This window comes from Empidonax traillii, unplaced genomic scaffold (genome assembly GCF_003031625.1).
Source record: "Empidonax traillii isolate 1590-97213 ecotype Southwest subspecies unplaced genomic scaffold, ASM303162v1 scaffold247:size2371522, whole genome shotgun sequence".
Taxonomy (NCBI): domain Eukaryota; kingdom Metazoa; phylum Chordata; class Aves; order Passeriformes; family Tyrannidae; genus Empidonax; species Empidonax traillii.
In genome coordinates, this window is record NW_020955440.1 from 744,524 (window position 1) to 770,353 (window position 25,830).

The following is a 25,830-nucleotide window of genomic DNA, read 5'->3' on the forward strand; positions in this document are numbered from 1 at the left end:
ACTTCATGCTGCATTTGTCTGTTGAAACTAATTTACCCTAAACTGAGGATCTCCATTTCATGGATCATGTGACTGGCAACTTCATAGCATTTTTGAGTTTTCTCTTGTATGCTTAAGTTAAAAAAAACGCCAACAGCACCAAAGACGTGTTTCAGGGGGCAGGGTTCCTTCCCCTCCAGTCTGGCTGAATGCCTACAAATCCTTCGTTATTAGTTTTGTATTCTACTGATGTAACATGCAGAGTAAATTGACAGTCCCTTGCAGCAAAAAATGGTGAGCTGCTGTTACTGTGCTATGCTAGTTCATGTTCATCAGGCTCCTCTTAATCAGAGATTCTGCTGGTTTGGGTTTCATAGGTGCTACATGAAGGGAAGGAAAGGAGTACTTGCTTTAAACTAGGATAACATAGCCTAGCCATGGTAAAGAGGTGCCTTACCTGTAGAAGTGATACTAGGCTTGTCTCCTGTAGACTTAATCTGATTTTACTCATTGCCACAGTACAAAAAGCAGTAACCAGTAATTATTCTGATTGGAAATATGTATTCAGTACCAATGCCCTTTATTACTTCTTCCTCCCCCTCAATATATTTTACTTAATTTTTATAGTATCTTTCATTGTCCCAGTACTAACATAGTTTCACAGACTGAATGGGCTTTGACAACGTCTCTTCTTCTGTATCAATAAATGATACAAGTTCAGTGACTTCCAGTTAGTGGAATGTAAAGAACTCACTTGCAGATGACTTTGTGGTTCATGGAGAAGTCTGACTCCTACCCATGCTCGTACTGGTTTCCAGGTGTTCCTAATGTGTGTTCCTAAATCAGGTGTGCTTTTGAGATTCAAATTCATGTCTCCTTAGAAGCCAGGGTGGTTGATACTTCATCTTTGATAATTTGAAAACTGTCTCTTCCCTGGGTAATTAACTCAGAATTTAACAAATGGAGTTTTAAAAAGTCCTCAGAACTATGTGACCTGAGTAATTTCTTTGAAGGAAAATAAATAGACCAGTTCCTGGAAGAAAATTATATTGGGTCATTAAACACTAAGTTATTCCTTTCTGTGCAAGAACTCCTCAAGCTTCTGGTGACTGACAGATAGGAGGATAACCTAGGAATGTTGTATTTATCTGCCTGCCTTGCTGGGTTCTCACCTAAACATCTGCCTCTGGCCATGCCTAGAGGTGGCTCCCAGGCTAAACGGGTGTTTCAGATCCAGTAAGATCTTCCCTGTATGTGTTTCTTGATCTTTCACCCAGGGAGGATTTGCTTTTTGGCAGTGTATATAGGGGTGCCAAGATGAAAATAAAAATTGAGTGTAAATTAACAGACTAAATGTGTGCAATTGTAATGCTTATCACTGTGTAACTGAAAGCCATACCTTTTGTATCACGTGGTGACGATTGAGGGATGTATAACAGTACTCCTCAAATGTTCAATTAGGATGTTAACTAAAATTTTTTGAAAGTGTTTAATGGCAGACTGAAAACTACCTTCTCTAACTGCATTTCATTATATCTGTTCAAAATATGAAGATAACAAAAGTACAGCAGTGATTTTTGCTGCTAGCATTTGGAAACACTTTCCAGTTTGTTGTCCACCTTCTTGCCTTTCACTTCCCTGCTTTGGTTTTCATTGTAGTGCAGATGTCTTTCTACAGCTTTCTGTGCTTTTCAGCTTTTCTTGTTGTCAAAACTATTTCCTTTGATAAGCCAGCATGCATCACTTCATTGAGTGGCTCTAGTAAATATTTTCTGAAGTCAGACTTACTTTTTGCATGCTGTTGCTGACTAGCAGCCTTGGAAAACACTGTGCCAAAGGACTGCATAAAGATTGATTTAAGATAGGAGGGTGAAGTGTAACAAAGCATTAAAAAAACCCCTTTAGGTTAGGATGCAAATGGTATATGGGACATTGCTGGTAACAATAAGCGCTATAACTTCATATAAAGGTTTGCTTGTTGTATTTGTAAAATAGTAGTCTTGGAGGCTGTGCTGTAATCATGAAACAAACTTTGGAAAGCTTGAATCCTGCTGACTTAACATGAATTTTGGATAACTATTTTAGGAATTCTTTAACCCTTAAATATCTTAAGGATTGCATGTTTGGAACTTTAGAGTTTCTAGAAGAGTTGACTGATTGGTATATTTTCTGCTTTATCAAGCACTTTTATGCACATCAGAATTTTAAATTCTTAGTTTATTGCATCACATCAAAATTGACATTGTTACCATAGGATGTTTTATGTCTGTAGTCTAAAGGTTGGCTTGTGCTTTATTTGCTGCTTTTTCTTGTGGTGAAGTCTGCATTATTCAAACTGTCTCTGAATTCCTCTGTAAACTATGGAAAATGAGCCTACTAAATGTTTACTCCATAAAGGTACGCCAGCTCACTCAGTGATGTGTGACACACTGAGGAATTTGGGCTGAAGTGCTACACTTCATTCAGACTGACATAAACAGTAAATTCTGCTGGCTGAATGCCAAATTCATTCACAGTTTAGATCTTAACTTGGGCTGCTGGGTTGTTTTGTAATTTTTTTTAATTTTTTTTTTTTTTTAATAAGGCAAAACTGTCAAGAAGTACCACAAATTAAGAATCTTGAAATATACTCCTCCTTCCCATTTGGCCATAAGAGCTATGGGTGGGAGAGAACCTAGGCACCATGATGTTATCATGCATGAAATCTTGTTTTTTGTTTCGTTAAATGTTAAAATTTACCCGTATCTGACATTCTAATGTACCCGGAATGATAATTCATCTGTGTGCAATCTGTCACTTTATATAAGAGCCAGGGAGGTTCAGGACAAAGGAAGGAAAGCATAGCTTGATGCTGAATTCTTGAGTGTGGCAGGAGAAGAATGAAGATCCTTGTACTTCAGGCATTTTTCAGTTACAGCTAGAGGCTATTTTTCAAAGCAGTAATAATGTTCAATGGCTTAGTTAATCCAGTAGGCTTACAATATCCTTGTGGTTTCTATTGCCTGTAAGTTGTTGACTTACACGTAACTGAGTAATCCTTTTAATTTCTTGAATGCACAGTAATGAGCTTTGTCAAATTTATGGGAAGTGCTTATGAGAAAAATCATGTAGTTATCGGAATAGCTACCTCTGAAGCAGTTGTGTCTAAAGATTGATTTGTTTTCAGTTTGGTAGCTGACAAAAGCAAATCCTTTGCTGTTTTTTGTTAAGGTGGTGAGTGGAATTGATAAGACTCTTGGGGTACAAACCTCCCCAAGTAAAAGGGTGATGAATTTGAATCAGGTGCTTTTAGATCAGTGGTATAGGAACTATTTTATATGACATATCTAGACAAGTGGCATCAAATGAAGCCTTACTGTAAAGTTGTCACCTGAATTGGGGCTGATGCATGAGGAAAGGTGATTAGTGTTACCAGAGTTGGAGCTTTCTCTTTGAGGGTCTAGCAGTGAACTTTCTTCTTTACTGAATATATTCAGCTGCTTCATTCTGCAGCCCTGCATCGTATGTGCATGGCTGTGTACATATATAGATACATATATTTGCTTTTCACTTTCAAACTGACTCTGATATGGCTTCTTTTAATAAACAGAGCAAGATACAAGCATAAACTCATGTCATGCGAATAGAACTATTTGTTTGTGGATGTGAGCTGATATTATTAATATCAGTTATTATTGAGCTATTAATATTTCATAAAGTTTATTCAGTGCTTAGATTTGTGTTCCTTAAGAAATTGCTTTTCTCCCCCCCCCCCCCCCCCCCCCCCGTAATCTATCACTTAATGATCTTTCTGGCTATACAAGAAACCCAGATTTGAATCAGAGCAGCATCGGAGCTGAGCGATGTATTAGTCAGATGTGCAGAACTTCCTGGATCTTGTATTTAACTCTCACAACACAGCTGCTAGTGTGATGGAGCTCCTGTTCAGAGGACATCTTGGAATAGGAAAGGGGAAAGTAAATAAAGACTGTCTACAGGAAAGGTTAACATCACTGCTTTCACCCCTTTCCCACTCAAGCATATTTTAATGTGTACTGATTGTTTCAGGCATCCTGGGAAACACCTGTGACCAGTGCATGTACTGTATGTGCAGTAGTTATGGAGAAAGATTGTCCTTCTAGCTGGTGTCAACTGTGCAGGAGGGGAATACAGGCAATAGAGAGGGCAAGAAGGATGTTAAAGAGTATTAGGAGAGCGGCAGCTTAAAATCTGAAGCCAGTCAGCTCTGTTGGCGCAGTTGTGTGGGATGCAGACTTAGCTGAGCGCGACTGCCACAGGTCAGCTGTGTACTTTACAGAATGTCCAAGGGAAGCTGTAGCATATGTGATATGTAAGACAGTGTAACCAGTAGGATTCATTAGGAGTCTTTATTGTGCTGAATCTCTGACTCTAGAAAGGATATGTAAGAATGCTACTGAACTTAAAATTTGTCTTGGTTCAGCTTTCTGTGATTGGTTTTGAGCGTTCTTCTAGACAGCTCGATGCTTCAGCTCTTTAAAATAAGAAGACTCCTTGCTATAAGTAATATTTCATCTTGAATATTGAAGTTATTCAATACTACTGGGCTCAGTTGGTTAGAGCATGGTGCTTATAACACCAGGGGCTTGGGTTTGATCACCTTATGGGCCATTCTCTTCAGAGTTGGACTTGATCTTTCTGGATCCCTTCCAACTCAGACTGTTCTGTGACAGTCTTAGTAGTTGTTGATGGCTATTATTGTTGATCTCTGTTCCTTATTTATTTTTCCTTGAAGCCTGATTTACCTCCCTCTTTTAGATGTGATTGTACCATGTAAGTCTCCAAGTTTTTGAGATTTGCTCTGCTTTCAGAGTAAGCTTCCCTCTTTTAGGGCCACTATATCTGCCTGCCTTGTCTCCAGACACCGAGATCCAAGAATACAACTGCTCTACCATCTGAGTGGCCCCACCCCTGTGGCTTTTCAGTGGGGGAGAGAGAATACTAAAATGAGCCATGACTGTCACCCATTCCCATGCTGTGCTGAAAGGTGATCTTGATGTAATGGGAGAAACATTTATGGCAAAATGTAACTTGTCTACTTCAGTCTCCTTACTGTGCCTTAAAAGGAACGTTCTGAGTGTACAAGGCTCTGTGAAGACAGTTTAGAAATATTCTGCCCTGCTTCACAGTTAGTACATCTGATGCCCTGTTCAAATTATCTGAATTGCCTCTAGGCTTTGGGAACAGGGAACTAGTCTCACTGCATCCCTCATTCCCAAGGAAAAGAAAAAAATTGCATGTTTTTCTTTTGTTTGCTTCCTCACTACTGCCTAAACAAAATATTCCCTGTTTGTGACGGTAGACTTGTTGGTTCTAATAAGTAGAGTTCTTCCCCAAGCCAGACTCCTTTCTTTTTTATTGTGTAATACCTGCTTCTCTTGCCATCAGTCACAGCTTCACTGCCTTGGCAAGGTGGAACAGAAATGCAGGTAAGTAGTATATGGCTGTGCTGTGAACCAGCTGACAGAGGGCAGGTTTAGATTAGATATTACTAAGAAATTCTTTACTATGAGAATGGTGAGACACTGGCACAGGAGGTCTAGAAAAGCTGTAGATCACTGGGAGTGTTTAGGGGCAGACTGGGAGGGGCCCTGAGCAATCTGCTCTAATGTGAGGTGTCCTCTGCCCATGGCAGGGGGTTGGATTAGATGATCTGTAAGGTCCCTTCCAACCCAAAGCATTCTATGAACTTTTTTGACCCTTCCATTTGGTTTCTTACCAATATGGTCTTAGAGGGCAAATCTACTTGAGGAGACACATCTGGCATGATTCTAGCAGTCCAGTCCAAGTAAGTTCAAGTAACATTTGCTAGGTTTGATTTTTGGTTTTGTCTTTGCATTTTTGTGGTTGTGGTCTGATGAAACATCAATGCCTATGCTCTTTTGTGTGGTCAGGGTTCCTGTGCACGTGCTGCAAATAGCTGGCTACTTCCATTGTGAGGGTTTATCTCCTGGTCTCCAGCTCACCTGTAGAGTAGGAGAGTGAATCTTGTTCACTTCTCTACAACATGCAGTTTTTCTTCGCACTGAAAATCATTAAACATGGTAGAGGAAGGAACATGCTTAGGTTGAAGCAATGTTGGATTACGGTACCTACACATATAGGCTGATAGTTGCATGGTATGGAGTTACTACAATGCACCAAAACCTCCTTATGGTGATCTATTTCTGTGAGTTGATTTTTGGCTTGATGAGTGATGAGTTGCTGTCTTTTTCTGATCTGCTGAAGACAAACTAGATGCATGTCTCAAACTGTCATAACGCGTTCTTTTTTAAAATAGCAGTCAGGGTTAGGATTTGCCTTTGTAAAATATTTTCTGGCAAACAGGGTACTGTCAATTTTGTGTCTGATTGGAACTGCCATTAAGTCCTAGAACTTTAATTTGAGAAGCAGTACAATTTAAGCTGCCTTTCTCTAAGCAGAATTAGCTACCTGTAGTGATTAACATGTACTTCACAAAAAGTAGGAGCAGGCTGAATCAGCTTTGGAGTTGGCAAATTTGGCACTGCTGAAAGAAGATGCATTTGTTTGAGATTTGAAAACATAATCATGAAGATTGTAATCTCTTTTGATGCCTTATGTAACAGAACACCACGTGATCTCGGGATCTGTGGTGTCGTCACTGTTCGCCCTTCTTGTTTTTCTTGATCATGACCAACCACTATTAAACTCAGCAAACTTTGAATTGAAGCAAGTGGATAATCTTTAACAGGCGAGGCTTTGTGATTCTTGAAAGTGCTGCAGAGTTCAGGACCTGTGGTTACTGGTGGAATGCTAATGCTGATCTTACGGCCACCAAGGACTGAGGTATTTCCTCTGACCCTCTGTCTGGGGGAAACTAATCAGCAGGTGCTAAATAGATGCATCAATGAAAGTGACATTTCTCCAGAAACAAGGTCCTGACCAAATAACCATGAAAGTGTTATTCTTGGAACTGGAACAGCATCTGAAGAGGTATTTATATAAAGTTTTTAATATTGATTTGTTTTCCCTTTTTTTTTTTTAATGGTTCCTTTAACTATTTTGCTGCACAAGTACTTAAAAATGCTTCTAAATTAAGGTGCTTGGCACTCGTTAGACCTGTTTCAAGCTAGGAATATCATACTGGTTGAGAGTACTGTCGTGCAGAGTTCTTTACTTATTCACTGAAAATCTACATGTCTTGGAATATTTACTGCAGTATTTAAAATAATCCATATTATAAAACATTTGCCATTACAGTACTTTTCTCTTTTCAAAAAAATGTAATTCCAATTATTCCAAATCTTAAGTGATGTAACAGTAAACCAAAAATGAGAATTTTAGTAGGGTTTGAAACTTATTTGATAATAAGTTTATATTCATTCAAATACTTTTTCATATATAATATACAGTCTTCTGTACTGTCACATGATTAAAGAGAAGTTTAGTTAATCAGTCTTGTTCAATGTTTGTAGAGGCATTGAAATACAGCTTAATCTTCTGCAAGTTTCATTTATTAACCTCCTTTTCCATATAAATAATGAAATATGAAATGCATGAGTTTGATGTGGTTCCTTTGTAGTGTTTAAAGTAAATACCAAGTAACTTGGTGAATCAGAAGAATTATTTTACTGAGTTAAAAATACATGACAGTGGGGGGAAAAATTGCCCTGACTCGTCATGTTCCAGAGTTGTTTTTCTTTGTATAGAAGGCAAATACCCATCTGTGGGAGGGAGCATGGAATTTCTGAACTCTAAAATTCTGATCTCTAAACTGGAGCTTCTATTATGACACACTCTTGAAATCCAACCCTCTTGATTCTATATAAATTTTGAAAAATATCAACTAGTACATATATTTAACTTAACATTTTTGTCATGTTATGTTTGTGGTATTGCCTGTGGAGAATAGCTTTCCTCTCTGAATGCTGCCTCCTCAAAGAATACAAAATTATACATTGAAAACCTTTTTTTAAAAGCTTAATTTTAATTTTTCCAGTAATCAGCAGTTTCTGAAAACATGCTTGAACTTTCAGATGGACATTAAATATTATACTGAATTAATCTGAATGCCTAAGGAACCAGTCTGATAGAAATATTCCGTAGTAGCAATTGATATATGATGGTAGCAGGTATGTTATGAATGAGCAGCATGTGTATACAGCAGTGACTGGTGTCATCATATATTACTGAACAAGAAAGGTAGTACTGAGAAGATTGTTTCTTACTATGAACCAAGCTATTTCATAAAACGTGTAATGAAAAAAATGTGGTGGAGTAGATGTGTGATGTTCATTAACCTTTCTGCATTTTATTAAAACGTTTTGCTGTAATTGACTTTTTTACTGAAACATGTAGGAGCATATTGTAGCATGACCTCTAGTCATAAACCAAAGTCTGCATCTGTTAACATTATGCAGAAAATGTGGGCAATTTCTCCTGTAGTCTTATTTAGCAAGCTAGTTTCTGTTCAATTCTCATTTGCTTTTGTTTCCTCTGGTTTCTCTTGCAGAGATGCTGCTTTTCCTTTTGTTGTTTTTCTGTGAGTTAGGGTTGGCTGGCTGTCACTGTCACCATTGCAAATGAAGAAGGTTTAACCTCTCTGGCAGCTGTTCTTTGCTAATATTGAATATGGTTATATGTTTTCTCCTAAAACTGACCCTGCTGAACGCATGGGTCAAATACAAAGAAGCATTTACCTTTTTCTGGTTAGATGCAGAATTTGAGAGAGAGCGTGCAGTTGTGTCTTGTTTTCTGGAAGAAAGGGGAGCAATTCCATGGTCAGGCATTTCCTTTGAAACTTAAAGGATACTGACTCGATGAATCTTTTCCCACTTGCAGGCCTTGGTCAAGGGCAGTTAATAACCTACTGAGGACTCGTACTATTAATAAAATTAATACTTTATACATATTTTCCATTTTAAGTTTGGCTGCCAGAACGAGGTCCCAGATCCAGAGTTTAGGCTCTGGAGCTCCACTAAGTTGCCTTGGAAAAGTGATCCCTAATGTCTATGTGCTATTGGAGAGCTGTCTAGCACTAGGCAGCTGGAAATGGGGATATCAGGGGATAGAAAACCCACTATATTTATGAACTAATCGTTCTTACTGGTTTTAAAAGACAAACTTTAATTCATCATAAGGCAAATATTAAATAGTTGTACTCTAATATGAAAAAATAAAACAGAAGTCTGACAACCCCTCAAGCCTAGTATTTTCTCTATTTAAAGGTAATTTTTCACTCAAGTCACATCTCATTCCCTCCAAGGACTTAAAGGATCCTTTCAAGTACCTTGACATCTTTTAGTCTATAAGTAAATGTCCTCAACCCCAATCTCAGTATCAGCTCAGTGCTTCTTTTCTACCCCCTTCGGTTTATCAACAACTCGTTTTAAATGCTGAGTTCTTCAGAAATGGGGCTGAAAAACAGGTTTGGGCAAACTAATTTGAGGCAGGAGCCTATCTGAGTTGCAGCAGGACTACCCTGTGACTCAAACGTTCACTTGTAAATATTTTTGTTTATAGGTGTCATGATTGCTTGTACTTGAGCTGCTGATTGATATTACTGCTCACCTGGCCAGGATTTCTAGCAATTAGCAGTAGCTGGAAGGAGTCAGAGAGGAATTCCCCTGTTCTGTACCTGGATGGGAGGTTGCCTAAAGTGGGTTTTAAGAGGTGATTTGTCCTCTCTGCTTGATGGGACACTCCAGCGGTGGTTCCCTGGCTGCGTTGACAGAGCTGGAAGAGGGGCTTTAAATCTTGTATCACAGCAGGGATTTTCTCTCCTTCCCATGTCTTGACAGGGTGTCGTAGCTTATGGTGTTGACGCTGTAGAAGAATGGCCATTGGGCTAACACCCTGTGTGAGAATGAGGAAACGTATCTGGGAGCTGTTTTGGACTCCCATGCATTACTAAGTGGGTTACTCATTTCAGACTTCTGATACTGGAGTTGTTTGGGTTTTGTTTTTGTGGGGATTTGGTTGTGTTTTATATTTTTTTAAGCCCCAGAGGTTTAAGATGTCATTATAATGACAGAGGTTTCTGGAGGATGAAGTAATTGTTTTTCAGAAGTGATCATGCCTGGCATAATATATATGTGAGCCTCGGACCTTGTTTTGTATAGAAGGCCCTTGAAACACCTAATGAAACATTTTAGGTTGATATCCACCAGAAAATAGGCGTCAGCAGTTTTAGGGAGCAAACAGGACTGCTTCATAAACAGGTTGCCACTCATAAATTTAGTTGTCTCTGCATAAAGACGATTACCCAGATAGTGATTAGGTATGAAATAATATACTGTAATCTTTTCTCTGCAATGTGTATTAAAAGATTAGGAATTCTGCCGTTTGCAGAATGTCTGGCTCAAGGGTGGCTAAATGTGAGTGGTGTCTGCCTCGCGTGGCCACCATGGATCCAACAGTCTCAAGGTGCTTGCTGCTTATAAGCTAGAGGATGCTGTCCTGTGGAAAATGAGAGCTTCTTACTGCCTGAGGTTCCTTTAGAGGATCAGTATGGTTACTGAAGAAGGCTGAATCCCACTTGAAGGAGAAACAGGCCTTCGGGATATTCGGGCTTTCTGTAAATGACCTGGACCGGTGCCAGCTATTTGGAGTCTCTGGCCTAGAAGGTGCTCCAGGGACATGTTCAAAATATGCTGAGCCAGCACATCTGTTCTGCTCTTTTTGGCTAGCAGTGTGGCAGAGTTACAAGAACAAAGTGTTGTGCTAAAATAGGTAATACATCTCCAAAGCCCTAAGGCACAGTCAGGTCAAATTAAAATTTTGATCTACCTGTCTTTAAGTTATTTTTAAGTTTTTAAGCACACCTCATTTCAGAATCTTACATACTTTCCAACTTGCATTCTATTTCAAATCAATATTGCTTTACAATTTATTCCTTCAGCAAGGAGGGCATAAATGGTATTTATGTAGAGATACTGTACTGGGATTTCTGTGACTGTGAGTCAGCAGGATTTGTGTCTCTTAATTTACTGAAGCTATGCCTGGATTAAGAAACCTGTGAGTGCTTTCCCCCTCCAGAGCTGAGCTTTACCTGTTTTTCAGTGCAGTATAGAGTTGAAGCATAGGCATTCATCAAATTCCTCTCATATCCTTGTTTTCACAGGAAGTGAGGTGGGGGAAGGTACAGGTTAGGCAGGAAATCATCCAGCAAATGCTCGATTTGGTGACTGAGAAAGGGGAACAAGACTTTGGGATACACTGCACTGTGCAATAAATCAGGTCACCTTCTTACATGTTTCTGTAAATTCTCCCCACGCTTCCTGGTTGGTTGGGGGTACATGGGGTTTGATTTCTATAAATTAAAGCCTCCATTCAGGTATAAAAATACCTTTAAATACGCTACAGTGAATCCAGCCTGGTAAAGTGCAGTTCTGCTTGGGTGGAACAGCAGGTCTTGAATTTTCCCTTTCTTTCTTTTAGGAGTTCACCAAATGATAAACTGTGAGTTGAGGCATAACTAGAGTATTTTGACCACTGAGAGATTAAGAAATACGGCATTACAAATTTGTGTAATATGCATGCATTAGTGCCAGAGGAGTTAATCTGAAAGTCATTCACTTAATTGTTCATTGATACTGCTGATATCTGTCAAGCCATGTGCCAGTGATTGCAGAGAGACTGAAATTGTGGGAATGTAAAATGTCAACTGCATAGAGGTCTGTTGTCTTAATGTATTTGCTAAAGAAGAAAAGAGGCATTGAACTCGCAGCTTATCTCTTCGTTTTCCTACATGTGTTAACAAATTGCAGTGTTGGGAGTTTATTACTATTTAACAGAAGTGGCCTTAGAAATCGTTTTGCACAGCAGGGTGATAATGAGTGATCTGCCACCTCAACAAGCTGAGAAGGGGTCGACCTCCATCTGATCCCCAGGTGCTCACTTCCCACATGGAGGTCTTACTTTGTTTCCTTTCCTTACTTTTCTCTTCATCATTTTACTTATTTCAGTAACAGCTGGGGTAGGGTACTTTGTTCCAAGCTTCCCAAAGACCATAGGACAACGCAGGTTAATTGCAGAGGTTTTGGTTTTGTTCCTAGCAACTTTGACTTGGCTTCCAGTGTGATAGGTTTCTATTGTGGCAAATATGGGCATAATTTAAAGTCTTGCACTCAAAAATGGCCATCAAAGGGCAAATGATATTCAGTGAGAAGTGGAGGCCAGCTGTTAATGCCATATAAATACTTTCTAAATAAGCATGACTAAATTATTAGCCGATCCAAGATTTTCAATATAGTTTCAAGGGGAACAATTAGTTAAAGGGGAAGAGGTGGGAAAAGAGGAAGGAGTGGATTCAGTGGTTAAAACAAACAAAAAAAAGCGCACCGGGGTGTAAGCTTTACAAGGGTCTGTGGATGGAGGAAATGGAGGGACTTAAGGTCCTTCATCCCCCATTTCCACAGTTAGCAACACTCAGTAAGACACAGTATTCCCATTTTGTGTGACTTGGTGTGACTTTTCTTCAACCTTAAGAAGACAGAAGATACTAAGAATTTTAAAAATAGTAGAAGATGACCCTTCTCAGTTACAGGTTAATTTGACTGTTTTTTAATTTGATTACTAAATCTCACTATGTGCTGTCGAGGTAGCCTGGGGTGTCAGCCACTGTCCTGAAGTTCCTCCTGGGCTGTTTGTCCTTTTGGTCAGAAGTGCCTTTTAATATAGAGAATTTCATTTTTCCAAACACTCATCAAGCCTGTGTGCCAAACTCCTTCCTATACTTGCCATGTTCTTTATTTATGTTAGGTGTAACTTGAAATGCTCCAGTGACTCTCCTTCCCTCTTCATTTAATTTTGTAGTATGTGCTTGAAAAAGCTGTTGTAGTTAAAACAAATGGGATTAAATGCTACTGTAAGTGGTTTTTACTTTGAGGTGTTCTCCTTGCCTTTGAGAAAAGCATCACAATTGAAAAAGTTACACATGAGACTAGGAAATTGAACACTCTTTATGAGTTAAATCTAAAATTATTTAAGCGTAATTTCACATAAAGGAAAAATTAATTTCAACTCCATGCTTTGGGTAGTGAAACTTAGAGGTTGTAACATTGTATCACTTTTCTATATATGCTGATTTATGACACTAGGCATATTTTCCCCTTCCATCCTGGGGACAGTGTCAGTGTGCAGAATGATACTGTATGCAGCTCTCTGGAGAAAAGAAAATCAATTCTTGGATCAGATGTCTCACTTAAAACTTTCAGGATGCTAACATGGTTGGTTGATTTCTTCCTTTGCAGTCCTTGGTCAAGGGCAGTTGAGAGGATACTGAGGAGGGCTTTCACTTTTAATGAAGCTAAATATTTTCCCCTTACTCATTTTAAGGTTGGATCTGAAATTAGGGAAGCCTGTGATTGCCAAGCTACATGTTACTGAAAAATGTATAGCTCTGTTAAATTAAAGTGGAGTAGCATCTGGATGTAATTTCAGGTTTTGAGTTATGAGAGACCTCAGTTGACTCTGTGGGGAGACTTTGAAACTCAGTGGATACACACAGAACAAGGTCCTTCATCTCAACTGCATCGCTAGATGGTTATCTATGGATGATCTCAGGAAAGGGGATGCTGTATATCCTTCTCCAAGCATCCAGCTTGCTTTAAGATGGCTCATATTTTCTTACAGAGTTCTCTCTGACCAGTAAAGAGTGGATCCTCTTTGTTTGGTTGTATCCAGGTACTTGATATGGACCTCATGTTTTCTTTTGTCAGCATTAAAATTGGTAGAATCACTATGATTCTCATTAAAAACAACTGAGGTTGACTTAGCAATTAGTTGCCTGTCAAAAAGAAAGAGGATATCCTCAGAGGAACCAGTAAGAACTGCTCCTTGTTTGTCTTTTGATCTTACGTGGTTATCTTCTTGCTTTAAATGCAGCCTTCTGTCTCTTGTGCAGAGCTCACAGCATGATACTTCCGTGTATGTACTGTGATTAGAGATGCTGTCAGGTTATTTCCAGAGCCCCAGTAGGGTGTATGTATTCTTTCCACTAAATATTTATTTAGTTATGCTTGCACATCTGGGGAAAAAAAAAAAAGGAAGATAGTATAACACTTCATTTCACTAGCATCTTGCGTAGTTGTCCCTTTTATCTTTTTTTTTTTTTTTTAAAAATTGAACTAAACCCAAATTTCTAGCAAACTAATAAACTAAATTACAGATGCAAATAACTTTGCTATGGGGGAGGAAGAGCACACATTTAGGAAAACTGATAGAGTAATATCTCATAGCAAGAGCTTCTTGAATTTAGAAATATGTAAATTGAAATTTCCAGAATTCAACCTAGAAATAAAAAATATGTTTGCCTTTGGAGCTGAGCAGTAAGTTCCCAATTGTTTGGTTTCTTTAAGTCAAGATCTTAGCTAAAGATTTGGGACTTGAAAAGGAAGTTGGCCGAGATTCTGTAATCTTTATTTAGACTATCTGACATGGTGGGCTTATGTGTGGGTTTTTTTGATGGTGGTTTTCCTTTTTTTAAATTTTTTTTCCCCTTAGTCTGCTAAAGTATATATATATATATGACTGACTGTGCGAAAAAAGTTTCCTGGACAGCTTCTCTGGTTATGTACCTTTACTGAGATGAAGAAAAAGAATTATGGGCTATTGAAGGAAATAAACATTTAGTCCTTGATGTCAACTGCAGCCAGTTTCCTCAGTTGGTTATTAGCTTGGAGCAATTTTGTGTAAGTTGGATATTGGGGGGGAGGAGGTGGGGAGAGGAGGGTGTCAGTCAATACACAGACTTTTGAATTTATGAATTTTGAGAGAGAATAATACTCTGCCATTTATTCACCATTTTTAGATGCCAGGTGAAATGCGCAGTCAGATGTCAGGTGGAATCTAATTACTGTAGCCTTTTCTTGAGTAAAAAGCAGATTTTAACTTTAACCTGTTTAGTACTTGTTATTCTGTAGTTGGAAGTCCATGGGATCTGAGCCTGTCTATAACATAAGATGAAAGTGTGCTGTGACAGAAATTGCTGTTTTCTAATATGGTTTCTGGTGTGGTGTCTTTGTAACAGAGTCAAAAGACAAGATTTATTTTAAGTTCAGGAGTTGCTTGTCTAGGAGTGAAAAGTATTTTAACACACACAGAAATATGCCAAACCAGACTTGCACAAAGACAGAATGATTCTGTGCTGCACCTTACCTCATTATGTGCTTGAGATGAAAAGCACTTTTCTCAAGTGCTAAGCATGAATAAACTGAGACAAGAGCAAATTATTTAGTGGGAGAAACAGTTTTTAGGAACTGAAAGACTACAAAAGGTGACACCTACTAAAAAGTCCTTGATTACCTTATATGGAGGATCAAAGATGCTGGTGAGCTACTTGTTTGCTATATTGTACCCTCCCCTGCTGGTTTCTCAGTAACCCATCTCGATCTTCTTTATAACTTTATGCAGTTTGTGAACACCTGTGGTGCTCCGTAGACATGCGGGCTTCCCAAGCCTGTGATCCTGTTTGAGGGGACTCAAAAAACGGCTTTCGTCGCATATCCAGGGCTAACGAGCATGAATTTGTGTAGCCCAGTGCAAACCCAGAGCAGCTTTACAGAAATGAGGAATTCTGCAGCCTTTCTCACCTCTGCTCCCAGGAATGTAAGCTTTTGCAGGAGTCTAATATCTTCTATTATCTGATAATGAGGTGGTTAGAAGGTTTTGAATGACACAGTAGGCATCTTGACGCCCTTCTAGTGTGAAATGGAGTTTGGAGGACTATTTTCCTTAAATCTTCCATATACTGTTTTATTTCATAAATGAGATATTTTTAAAAAGCAACAGCAAACCCCTAACCTTTAAATATGCAGTTCAGTCTCTGTCCTTGACAGGCAGATAACTCGGTGTTGAGATGAGTGCTCTCCCCTCCTCCCAAAAATGTCACCCCAGTTTAGGAGATGAAAGTAATTAATGTCGTGGGGTTTTTTACTTCCTAGATGATCGAGCACTCAGGCCTTTCTCAGCCCGAAAGGGACATTTATGGTTTGCTTTTTTATGGAGTGGGCAAAGCAGAACACGCATATTAATATGCAGTCCTACTTACGCAGCTGATGGCTTTCTGTTGAATCACAACTCTGCTTGTAGGCATCTAAAAATAAATGACAGATTTTGCTAAAAGCCCACTGAAGTTGATGGAAGATGGTTACTGAGTTTAGTGGGAATTTGATTTAGGATCACATCTGTTATCTCTTCTTTGTGAAGATTAATATAGATCAAAGAGGGCAGTGTTATTTATTGTTAATTTAGTCTGAGAATTGTATAATTTTTCTGTATTAAATGGAATAACGGCATTTTGATAATTCTTAGTCATTATGGCAGCAGCGAAAATCATCTTAGAATGCATCCGTGATGTTATTTTTACATGTAGAAATGAAACGACATACAAATGTCTGCTGTCTGTCCTGCAACACCTCCAACAGGGAACAGGTGTTTGGAGGGTATGTCTCTTCAGGCCCTGTGAGTTTGTTGTCTTCAAGTTCCTTTGAAAGAACCTGATTAGCAGTGATAGAACTTATTTATACCTACTCTGCCCCTGATTAAGAAGTTCCAGGAACAGAAATTGCCCCAGAGGCTGTATGCAGCTGCAATACGGATAACTGTCCTGAGTAACTGCCATGGGGAGGAGTTATTCAAAACATTACTGATTTTTTTTAAAGCCCAACCCGTCATAAAACATTATTTTAGATCACGTCTAGGACTGAAGTTGATACAGACGCCAGTATGGATTATGTGGTTCTGGATCTGTTTATCAAATTGCTCACTTGATCACTGAATACGAGTGTTATCGTGTGTAGTAAGCAAGCTCTGCAGAGGAAGTGGTTGGGTGAAGTGTATGTCCAACACATGGTTTCTGGTGTTTGTCCGTCAGGAGGAGGGAAGCCGGAGCCTGATGCACATGTTCTAATGTGTTGCTTCCAGTTTACTCCCTTGTAACACATTTGTGAGTCAGTACAGGCAAGGTATTTTTCTAAAAAAACTTCCTTTAATTTTCAGCCTGTTAGGTGCTGTCTTGTGCAACTTCCGAAGGGTGAGATGAGAGCTCTGCCCTTGGGGGATGCCAATGCTATGTGGCAGCGGGAAAGTGGCTATGAGGAGCTCTTATTCTTAAATGTGACCTCCCTGTGAATAGGATTAGTTTGTACTACTCTGCTGGCATTATTGAATGAAAGAATAGTAGTCTAGGACAACATAAATAAACTAAGAAGGATGATGCAGATACGCAAATGCTAAATTTAGCTTTAAGATGATTATTCCGTGCCTCCTGGCTTTCCTGCTTCTCTGGGAGCAACACCTGTGACGTATGTGACTTGTAGCTCTTGGAGCTACAAGTTTGCTATAGAGAATGGAAGAGGTTTCTGACTTTTATTTTTTTTTTTGGTGCCTTTAAGTAATGTAATGACTGTCAAGTGCAGGTCTAGAAAATAGTGGTTTTAGAGATTGGCTGTTTCTTGTCACAGTATTTTGCGGTGGTCTAGTTCAGCGCTGGTTCTCTATAAGCTGTTACTGGTAGAGAGGATCACTTGAGTGGGCAGTGGCTGTAGTTGCTGTGTTCCATGACACGAGAGCATAACGTTTGTTAAGAAAAACACCAGTTAGGTGGGGGAAGAATATTTTACTTAATTATTAATGCGTGTGGTGCTGCAACTTTTAAGACTATAAGTGCTGTATGGTGCAATTTAAAAATAAGTGAAGAGGAATTTTCCCTGTTACATTGTAGAATAGTCTTAGCTGGCCTGCTAGAAATCCACAGGTTCGTGCCACTTTTTGTAGACGATCACTGGCTGAATATTTTTTCCATAAATACTTTTTTGGGCTCGTAAGGTGTGTGCAAGGGATGAAGGGGGATCGTTGGAGTCTGAAACAGTTGCACCTGCAGTGTGTGGATATCCTGTCTTTACTGCCTTGCACGGACGAAGCGGGCAGAGCTGCCGGGTGTGTGGGCTTTGCTTTCCGAGACTGAAGTTTGCGGACCTCGGGCCGAGGCGGCGGTTCGGGTGGCTGGATAAGCCGTGGGAGCCGGCACCGGGAATGTCCCGCTCAGGGTCTGTCCCCGGGTGCGGCGCTGCCGCGCGCCGACAGGTGGCGGTGTCGGCGCGGCCACGGGCGGCCCCTCGGCGCGTCCTGCACTCCCGCCGGGCGGTGCGGGTCTTCCCCGCCGCTCACCGGCCCGATAATAACAATAATACTAATAATAATTATTAGTATTATTTTATTATTATTATTACCATTTATTTATTTATTTTTAATCCCTCCCGTTTCTGCGGGTGTGCGGGTCGGCACGGCGGGCGGGGCGCCGGGATCCCCGGGTGCGGGGGGACGGAGCCTCCTCCCCCCCTCCCCATCTCGCAGCCCCTCCACGCGTGCGGGCCCGTTCCGCGGGGGCGCCGCCGGCCCGGCGGGGGGGGGCGATAATGAGATGCGGCGGCGCGGGGCGGGGCCCGGGCGATGCAGCCAATGGGAGGCGGCGCCGGCGCATAAATGATGGGGGGGGCCGGGATGCCCGGGTTTTGTGCTGCGCGGCGAGCGCTGACCCCGCGCCGAGCCGGCCGAGCGCAGCCCCGCACGGCCCCGCAGGGTCCCGGCCCCGCCTCGCCCGGCGGAGCGGCCCCGCACGCACAGACGCCTCCGGGAGGAGCGAGACCTGATTTTTTAAAAAATTTTTTCCCCGTGGAGCGTTTTTGGCCGCGGTCGCATGAATGCCCAATGTTGTAGACCGGTGGCAATGGATCTAGGAGTTTATCAACTAAGACACTTCTCGATTTCGTTCTTATCGTCCTTGCTGGGCACCGACAACTCGTCTCTGAGGCTCGACAGTAGGTAAATAAGTGTTGTGTCCGAGCGGCGGTGGCGGGGCAGGTGAGCGCTCGTTTGGCTCCTTTGTCCGGGGGAGCCGCAGCGGCGGCACCGGGCGCCCGCCTCTCCCCCCCGAAGGTGCTGCCCTCCCCGGCGCCCAGCGCTTCTGCCGCAGCCTGCAGTCGAGCTCCATCTTTGTGGTCTGTTGGGGGACAAAATGTAGGGGTATTTGATCTGACTGCGGGCGGGGGGCTCGGGGGCTTCACAGGTTGCTTTGCTGCATTGGAGCATCCCGGTGAGGCGGCGGCAAGCCAGCGTGAGGATGACTTTCTCAGCCAACTGGCTACCAATGCCCGCGTCTCTTGTCTCTTAAATAATTCAGACGCTGCTAATGTTGTATGTTTTTTCTCTCTCTCTTTCTTTCTCTCTTGCAGCTCCTCTGGTGCAAGCGTAGTAGCTATCGACAACAAAATCGAGCAAGCGATGGTATGTACCGATGGGGGCATAAAACCTTGTTCGTGTTTGAAGCAGTAAACAATATGGGGATGCGGCGGGCGATGGTTAACCCGTGCGGGGACGCGGTTTGGTGGTGGGACCGGGGAGGGAGGGGGAGACACGGGGGTTTCGGGTTGTTTTGTTGGGTTTTTTTTGGCTGCGTGGGTTGTTTTTTTTTTTAATATATTTTTAATTGATCAAATGCTTCTTGCGGGAAGGAACGCGCACGTTCCTGTATCGATGCCGCGGAGGGAATGACGGCATTGCGCTTGGCTCCTGCCTCCCCAAGCGATTGATCGCGGCTTCATGCGGCGGCGGAGAGACGCTGCTGGGGCAGAAAGCGGCGTGTGTTTGCGGGGTCTTACACCCATAAAGAGGGGGCATTTCGGGGCACTTTTTCATTTTATTTTTCAGCTGCCCCTAAGCGCAGGAGAGCGCAAGCCAAACGAGGGCATCCCCCCCGGGGCTGTCTCCAGGGCATTCTCAGCCGCCGTACCCTTCTCCCGGCGGGCGGCACGGGCATCGCGGTGCCCGGAGCCGGTGGATTTCCCTCGGGGGCCGCCGCGGCTGCTACCCCGGCCCCCGCCCAGCGGCCGGCGCGGTGCCGGGGGCCCGGCCGCCCTTTGTTACTGGAGCGGTGCCTGGAGCCGCTCTCCCGGGAGCCTCTCCGGCTGTTGCTAGGCAAACTGCGAGCCTTTAACTCCCGGCTATAAATAACTCGGCCGCCCATTGGCCGCGCCGCGCCCTGACGTCACCCGCGGCCTCGCGCGGACGGCGGGAGGGAGGGAAATGCGGCAACCTGTGCCCAGAACTGGCTGCAGCCGGCGCGCGGGGGGCGGGGCCTGCCCAGGGGGCGGGGCCTGGAGCGGGGGGGCGGGGCCTGGTGCCCGGCGCGGTCCCCACGTGTGTGACAGCCCGGGCCCTGCCAGGGACCCGTCCGGCCCGGTCCAGGGCCTTGGCTGGGATGCAGAGCTGGGGGCACACCGGCTCCCTGCAGAGGGGGATCTGTTGCATCTCCGGCTGGGCAGGGTGGGAGCTCGGGCCTGGCGCTGGACTGCTTTCCTAATGCATCTGCTCTCTCCTGCGTTTCAGGATCTGGTGAAGAGCCACTTGATGTACGCAGTAAGGGAGGAAGTGGAGGTCCTGAAAGAGCAGATCAAAGAGCTGATCGAGAAGAACTCGCAGCTGGAGCAAGAAAACACTCTGCTAAAAACACTTGCCAGCCCAGAGCAGCTTGCCCAGTTCCAAGCACAGCTGCAGACTGGTTCTCCGCCTTCCTCTTCCCAGTCACAAGGGACAGCACAACAGCCTGCTCAGCCGGCATCACAGGGGTCAGGGCCTTCAGCGTAGCTCAAGATGTCATTTCCATCATGATTGCTGGCCTCTGGACTGCCCAGAGCAAGAAGGACTAGCGGGAATCTGCTACAGCCACCCTTCATCCATTTCAGTGCACATTGCAACCCAGACTGGGGACTCCATGCCCTGCACACGTCAGGAGAGACTTCTTTCCCCTGTATTATGCACTTATCTGTCTCCCTCTTCCGTCCCTTACCCCTTTGGCTTGAAGGAGTCTTTGTTCTTAGGTTGGTTGAATAAAATAAACTTCTTCCAGAGAATTAGCACAAGTGCACTGGGGACTTGAGCAGCTTCTGCAAATGGCTGAGAAATGAAGCTGCATGCCTGAATTTTTTTGGTTTGTTTTTAAATCTTCTACTCATCCAGTGATACAGCTGATACAAAGTGCTTTTCAAGCTTGGATATGTGAAGAAATAGACTGGAGTAAAAAGTGATGGCTCAATCCCCTGTAGTGCATTGGGGTTCCAAAGTGTGGACTGGTGCATAGGATCTAAGAGGAAGAGGGAGAAAGGTAATTTCAGTGTTTAACACTTAATTGTCACCTGAAACCTTAAGTGCAAATATTTGCACCGTTTTCTGAAGCAGTGGACAGGTGCATAAAACTGTATTATATATAGAAAACAGGTAGGTGACATACAGTTGTTGGGTCATAGGATAACTACAATGAAGGTTAATTGCCTACTGTATATTTGTGTATTTAGTGTAATTACTTTGTAAAATAGAAAACTGTAACTATTTAGGTTGTACAGATTGAAGTTTAGTTGTTTCATTGGCTGATCTGAAGAAGTTTGGGAAGTTTTTTTTAATGCTACATAAATAAGAATGCACCTACGCAACTGTTCAGAATTTGACAGATTTATGCTGTTTGTGTAACTTCTGAAGTTCCCTGGCTGCTGATTATCTTGAAGTAAATCATTGTTCATTGTAGTTTGGTTGAAGATGGGAAAAACCACTCCAAAAATTATCAAGCCCTGCTAGCAATGAACTAAAAAAAAAAAAAAAAAATTGAATTTCCCAGTATGGATTTTTTGCATATGATCTGTATAGTAGTATGCATATGTTTTTGTGCATGTTCTCTACAGTTGTAACACGTCAATGTATTTAACTGTTGCACTTGTCAACTTTCAATAAAGCATACAATGTTGATAAATCACTGTTTGTATATTGTACTAGTGTTAACTGCAGTCACTTTCAACATGTTGCAATGCGGTTTTACATAAGCAGTGAGGTCAGGAAGCCAAAGCCTGGATGCAAGATTCTGCTTGTTGGCTTCAGAGCTCTAGTTTCAGCTGAAAATGTAGCTCCTGCTTTCCACAGTTCTTAAAAACAGAGAGATCGTGAAGTCAAATGAAGGAGGGGGGAGCAAAGCTGCTGGTTTTGGTTCAGTCCTGTGTAGTCAGGACTGTAGGAGCACAGACACCTAGTATATGATCAGCCATGAACATATATATGTCGTTCCTTACTGGCAAACTGCCCTTGCCTGGGCACTGGTCATCCCATGCTGGCAGAAGCTCCCACACTGTTAATTCAGGGTGATGAATGCACCGAGCACTGCAGCTTCCCAGTGGGTCAGCCCGTAGTACAGTATTAATTCTGCCTTCTGAAAAATGTTGAGAAGAATTTCCAGTTCTGTGTGTAGATAAAGCTTTTCCTTGAGTTTGGAAAAAAATACTTTCCTCACTAGTAATAATGATTAAAATAAACAGAATCTAAGCCTACAAATGTCCTAGTGAATGACTAGATAGGATGCGATCGGATCAATAAGGTGCAGCCAGGGGACCAAAGGAATTTGCAGTTTTACATGGTTGCCTAAAATGGGAATACAAAAAATGTGTTTGACTCAAAATGTAAGGGTTAATTACAAAGGGTTTTTTATAGGGTCATATGACTGCTCATTCCATGTAATGAAAATCAGGAGATGCTGTTCTTGTAGAGCTTCATGTTATTGAGAGTAATTGAGTGTAGCAGAGGAAATAAGAAGGCTGAAGGTTCAAAGGCAGGACAGATCACTGGTTGGTGGATCCTCATCATGTAGCAGTTCAGGCAGGCACTGCTTAGCTGGACCACAGCAAAAGTAGTTGAATTGCCCTTATTGGGATTGCCATATCCAAGTGAATGCGTGAGTGTGTCTCTGTGGGAGTGTGAACTTGAATTCGTAGTTTGTGTTCTCGAGATTTCAGTGTACAATTTAGGTGTTCTTAATGAGGAAACACCAGAGAGAAATGCGAGATTTTTCTTTTTCGTGGATTAAGCTAAAATTAGAAATTGATGATGGCCTTTGCGGCAGAACAGCACTCGAATTATTTGGATCTGACAAAAGGAATGCTAATTTTGGTGCATTTTAAAGGGCTTAATTGTCTCCAGTTGCCTTTATATTCTGACTGTTTCTTTAGCATTTCCTGGACATAACATTGTGAAGATTGGCTTTTTTATATACTCACGCAGATTGGCTTTCTTACCTGCCTAACTTACCAAAATTTATTTTTGTTTAAAAATGAAATTGACCTCTGGGTTTATTTCTTCTACTTTGCTTGAAGAGCAGCCTCAACATATTCTAAATTCAAGATTTTTTTTTTTTTTTAACTGTTCTTTAATGAAGGATCTGGAAGTCTTCAGTTTTTTTGTTAGGTAATACATTAATAATTTTAGTACACTATATTAAACAGTGGCAAATCAGTGTTGGCAAATCTGATAATTTAGGTATTGGATAGTTTTAAAACCATGGAACTGGTTCTTGGACCTGTTTATTAATTGCTAAAGTGAGTCTGGACAATGTTTTGTTGCTGAGATGATTTTAGCAATAGCTTTGTCAAAGCCTCTCCATGAAACAGATTCAAATTGACTAAAATTGCACTTGAAATCCAGACAAAGAGTAGATGTTTGTCAGTTGTGTTGTAATACTTCTGGAATGAATTGTTTTGATTTTTGCTTTTGTTCTAGAACAAATAATTTTTCCAGAGAACTTTTAAGTCAAATATTATCAGTGATCAAGAGTGTCTTTTTTTTCCACCAAAATTTTTGTAACTGTGAGATGCTCGTGTTTTCATCCACGATGAGTCATTAACTCTAACCTCTCTTGTATATGTCAGGCTTTTTATTCTCTGCATATCTCCAATTCAGTAACTCTTTAGGTTGTATTCAAGCTGTCATTTAACTTCTTCTTGTCAATTAGCTGCACACTGGCTTTATTTTTAACAGCAGTATGATAAACTGATATAAGCAAATTATCACCCAGACCAGGTTGCTGGGTTTTTTTCCTCTTGTGGCTTCTTTTTTTTTTTTTTTTAACCCAGTAATTTTTTGGCAAATAATTCTAAGGCAAGTCCAGGTTGTTCAGATTCTGATGACTCTACAAATACTTGTTTGTGTTGACTTTGACTGGGATAGAGCTAATTTTCTTCACAGTACCTAGTATGGAGGCTATGGTTTGGATTTGTGACCAAAACAGTGTTGATAACAGAGACGTTTTCCTTGTTTCTGAGCAGTGCTGATACAGGGTCAAGACCTTTTCTGCTTCTCACCCCACCCCACCAGTGAGTGGGCTGGGGATGCACAAGGAACTGGGAGGAGACACAGCCAGGGCAAAGGGATATCCCATAACATGTGGCCTTTTGCTCAGCATACAGTTGGGGGAAGAAGAAGAAGGAAGGGGGGATGTTCAGAGTGATGGTGTTTGTCTTCTCAAGTCGCTGCTACACATGATGGAGCCCTGCTTTTCTGGAAATGGTTGAACACCTGCCTGCCCATGGGAAGTGGTGAATAAACTCCTTGTTTTGCTTTACCTGTTAAACTGTTTTTATCTCAACTCACAAGTTTTCTCACTTTTCTGATTTCGTCTCCCATCCCACTGGGGGAGAATGAGCAAGTGGCTGTTGTGGTGCTTAGCTGCCAGCTGGGGTGAAACCACAGCAGTCATTTTTTGTGATCCACTGTGGGACTCAAAATAACATCAGATTTGTTTGGAATGTGCCAGGCCCCGCAAACCCTGTCAATTGCTGTTTAACTATTAATTGACAGGCTCATGTTTGCCATGGAGCTTGCTTGCCTGACTGTATATTAGAGTCTAGTGGTCATTAGTGACTGCTTGCTGTACTGCTGTGCTGCTTATCACCTTACTCTGCTGTGCCTGGGAACATTTTGATAACAGCCATGGCCATGTGCTGGGGCTGGCAGATGGCCAGGGCATTGCTGCTGTTCTGGACAGGCTGGAACTCCAGTGCAAACTTGAGTCGAAAGGACTGTGACCTGTGGATGAGTCCACGTGGGAGCAGGACATCCTGAGGCATCTGTGGCCCTGGATAAGCCCATGCCAGAGCAGGTACAATTCACAGACAGCATCTGCGTCTGTGGTTATGTCTGTGCCACAGCAATGTACCTCTGAAAGGATTGTAGCCCAAGGATAAGTCCATGCTGAAGAAGGTACCACCTCAAAGCATCAGTGGCTGTGCTTGAAGTCACACTGGAGAACCTCAAAGTGTGTGACTGTGGACAAGCCCAGGACAGAGCAGGTGCACCCCTGGGGGGACTGCAGTGACAGGTAAGGCCGACAGGAAAAGGTTTACTTCATGAGGGACCGGCTGTGGGTAAGCCCATGCTGGAGCAGGTGTATCTGAAGGCATTGTGGCCCATGGATAAGACCATGCGACTGTGGCTGTGGGTAGGTCCATGCCAAAGAAGGTAGATCCCTGAAGAGACCGTGGTCATAGATAAGGCTTCACTTGGAGAAGGGACAGTCCTAAGGGGCTGTAGTCTGTGGAAAAGTCCAAGCTGGAGCAGGGGCAAGGGGAAGAGTTAATTGCAATGTTAAGCCCCATGGTCTGGTCCATTTAATGGAAACACCCTGAAACTGTTGTAACTTGGAATTTGAGTTGTGTGTTATAGGAATTACTACAGGAAGAATCACCTGAACCAGTGGAAGACAAGTCTTACAAGAAGCAGTGCAAGTGCTGCAATGACCTGACCTGAGCTGGCTTTGGTGCCCAGTAACTCCACACAACACGCCACCTCTCCCATCCTGAGTGACCACCATAACAGATGGAGACCAAAGTCATGGCAAAAATAAACTCAGTGGACACTTTTTGGACATTTGTGGATGCTTGACAGACATTTCACAGAGGTAGTCCATAGACTAAGGGAATAATGCCTATCTATTATATCAAAGGATGGTGAGTGGTGCTGGGTAATGAGGATGTATTGGATAGTGTGGGACCTGAATGTGAT

At 42.2% G+C, this 25,830-nt stretch overlaps 1 protein-coding gene across 6 annotated transcripts in view; it reads left to right on the forward strand.

Moving 5' to 3' along the window:
- TSC22D1 (TSC22 domain family member 1) overlaps nt 1-21,763 on the forward strand; it is a 93,893-nt gene extending 72,130 nt beyond the window's left edge. For 2 of the 6 annotated variants that reach the window (XM_027888920.1, XM_027888919.1), the window contains 2 exons: nt 19,194-19,245; nt 20,347-21,763. In XM_027888920.1, coding sequence (XP_027744721.1) covers nt 19,194-19,245; nt 20,347-20,604 — 310 coding nt within the window. In that variant the 3' untranslated portion in view covers nt 20,605-21,763. Of the gene's footprint in view, nt 1-6,436; nt 6,952-18,473; nt 18,784-18,953; nt 18,979-19,193; nt 19,246-20,346 lie in introns of those variants that run through there. The other 4 variants (XM_027888922.1, XM_027888921.1, XM_027888923.1 and 1 more) reach the window with 4 other exon arrangements.
- Nucleotides 21,764-25,830: the final 4,067 nt, after the last annotated feature.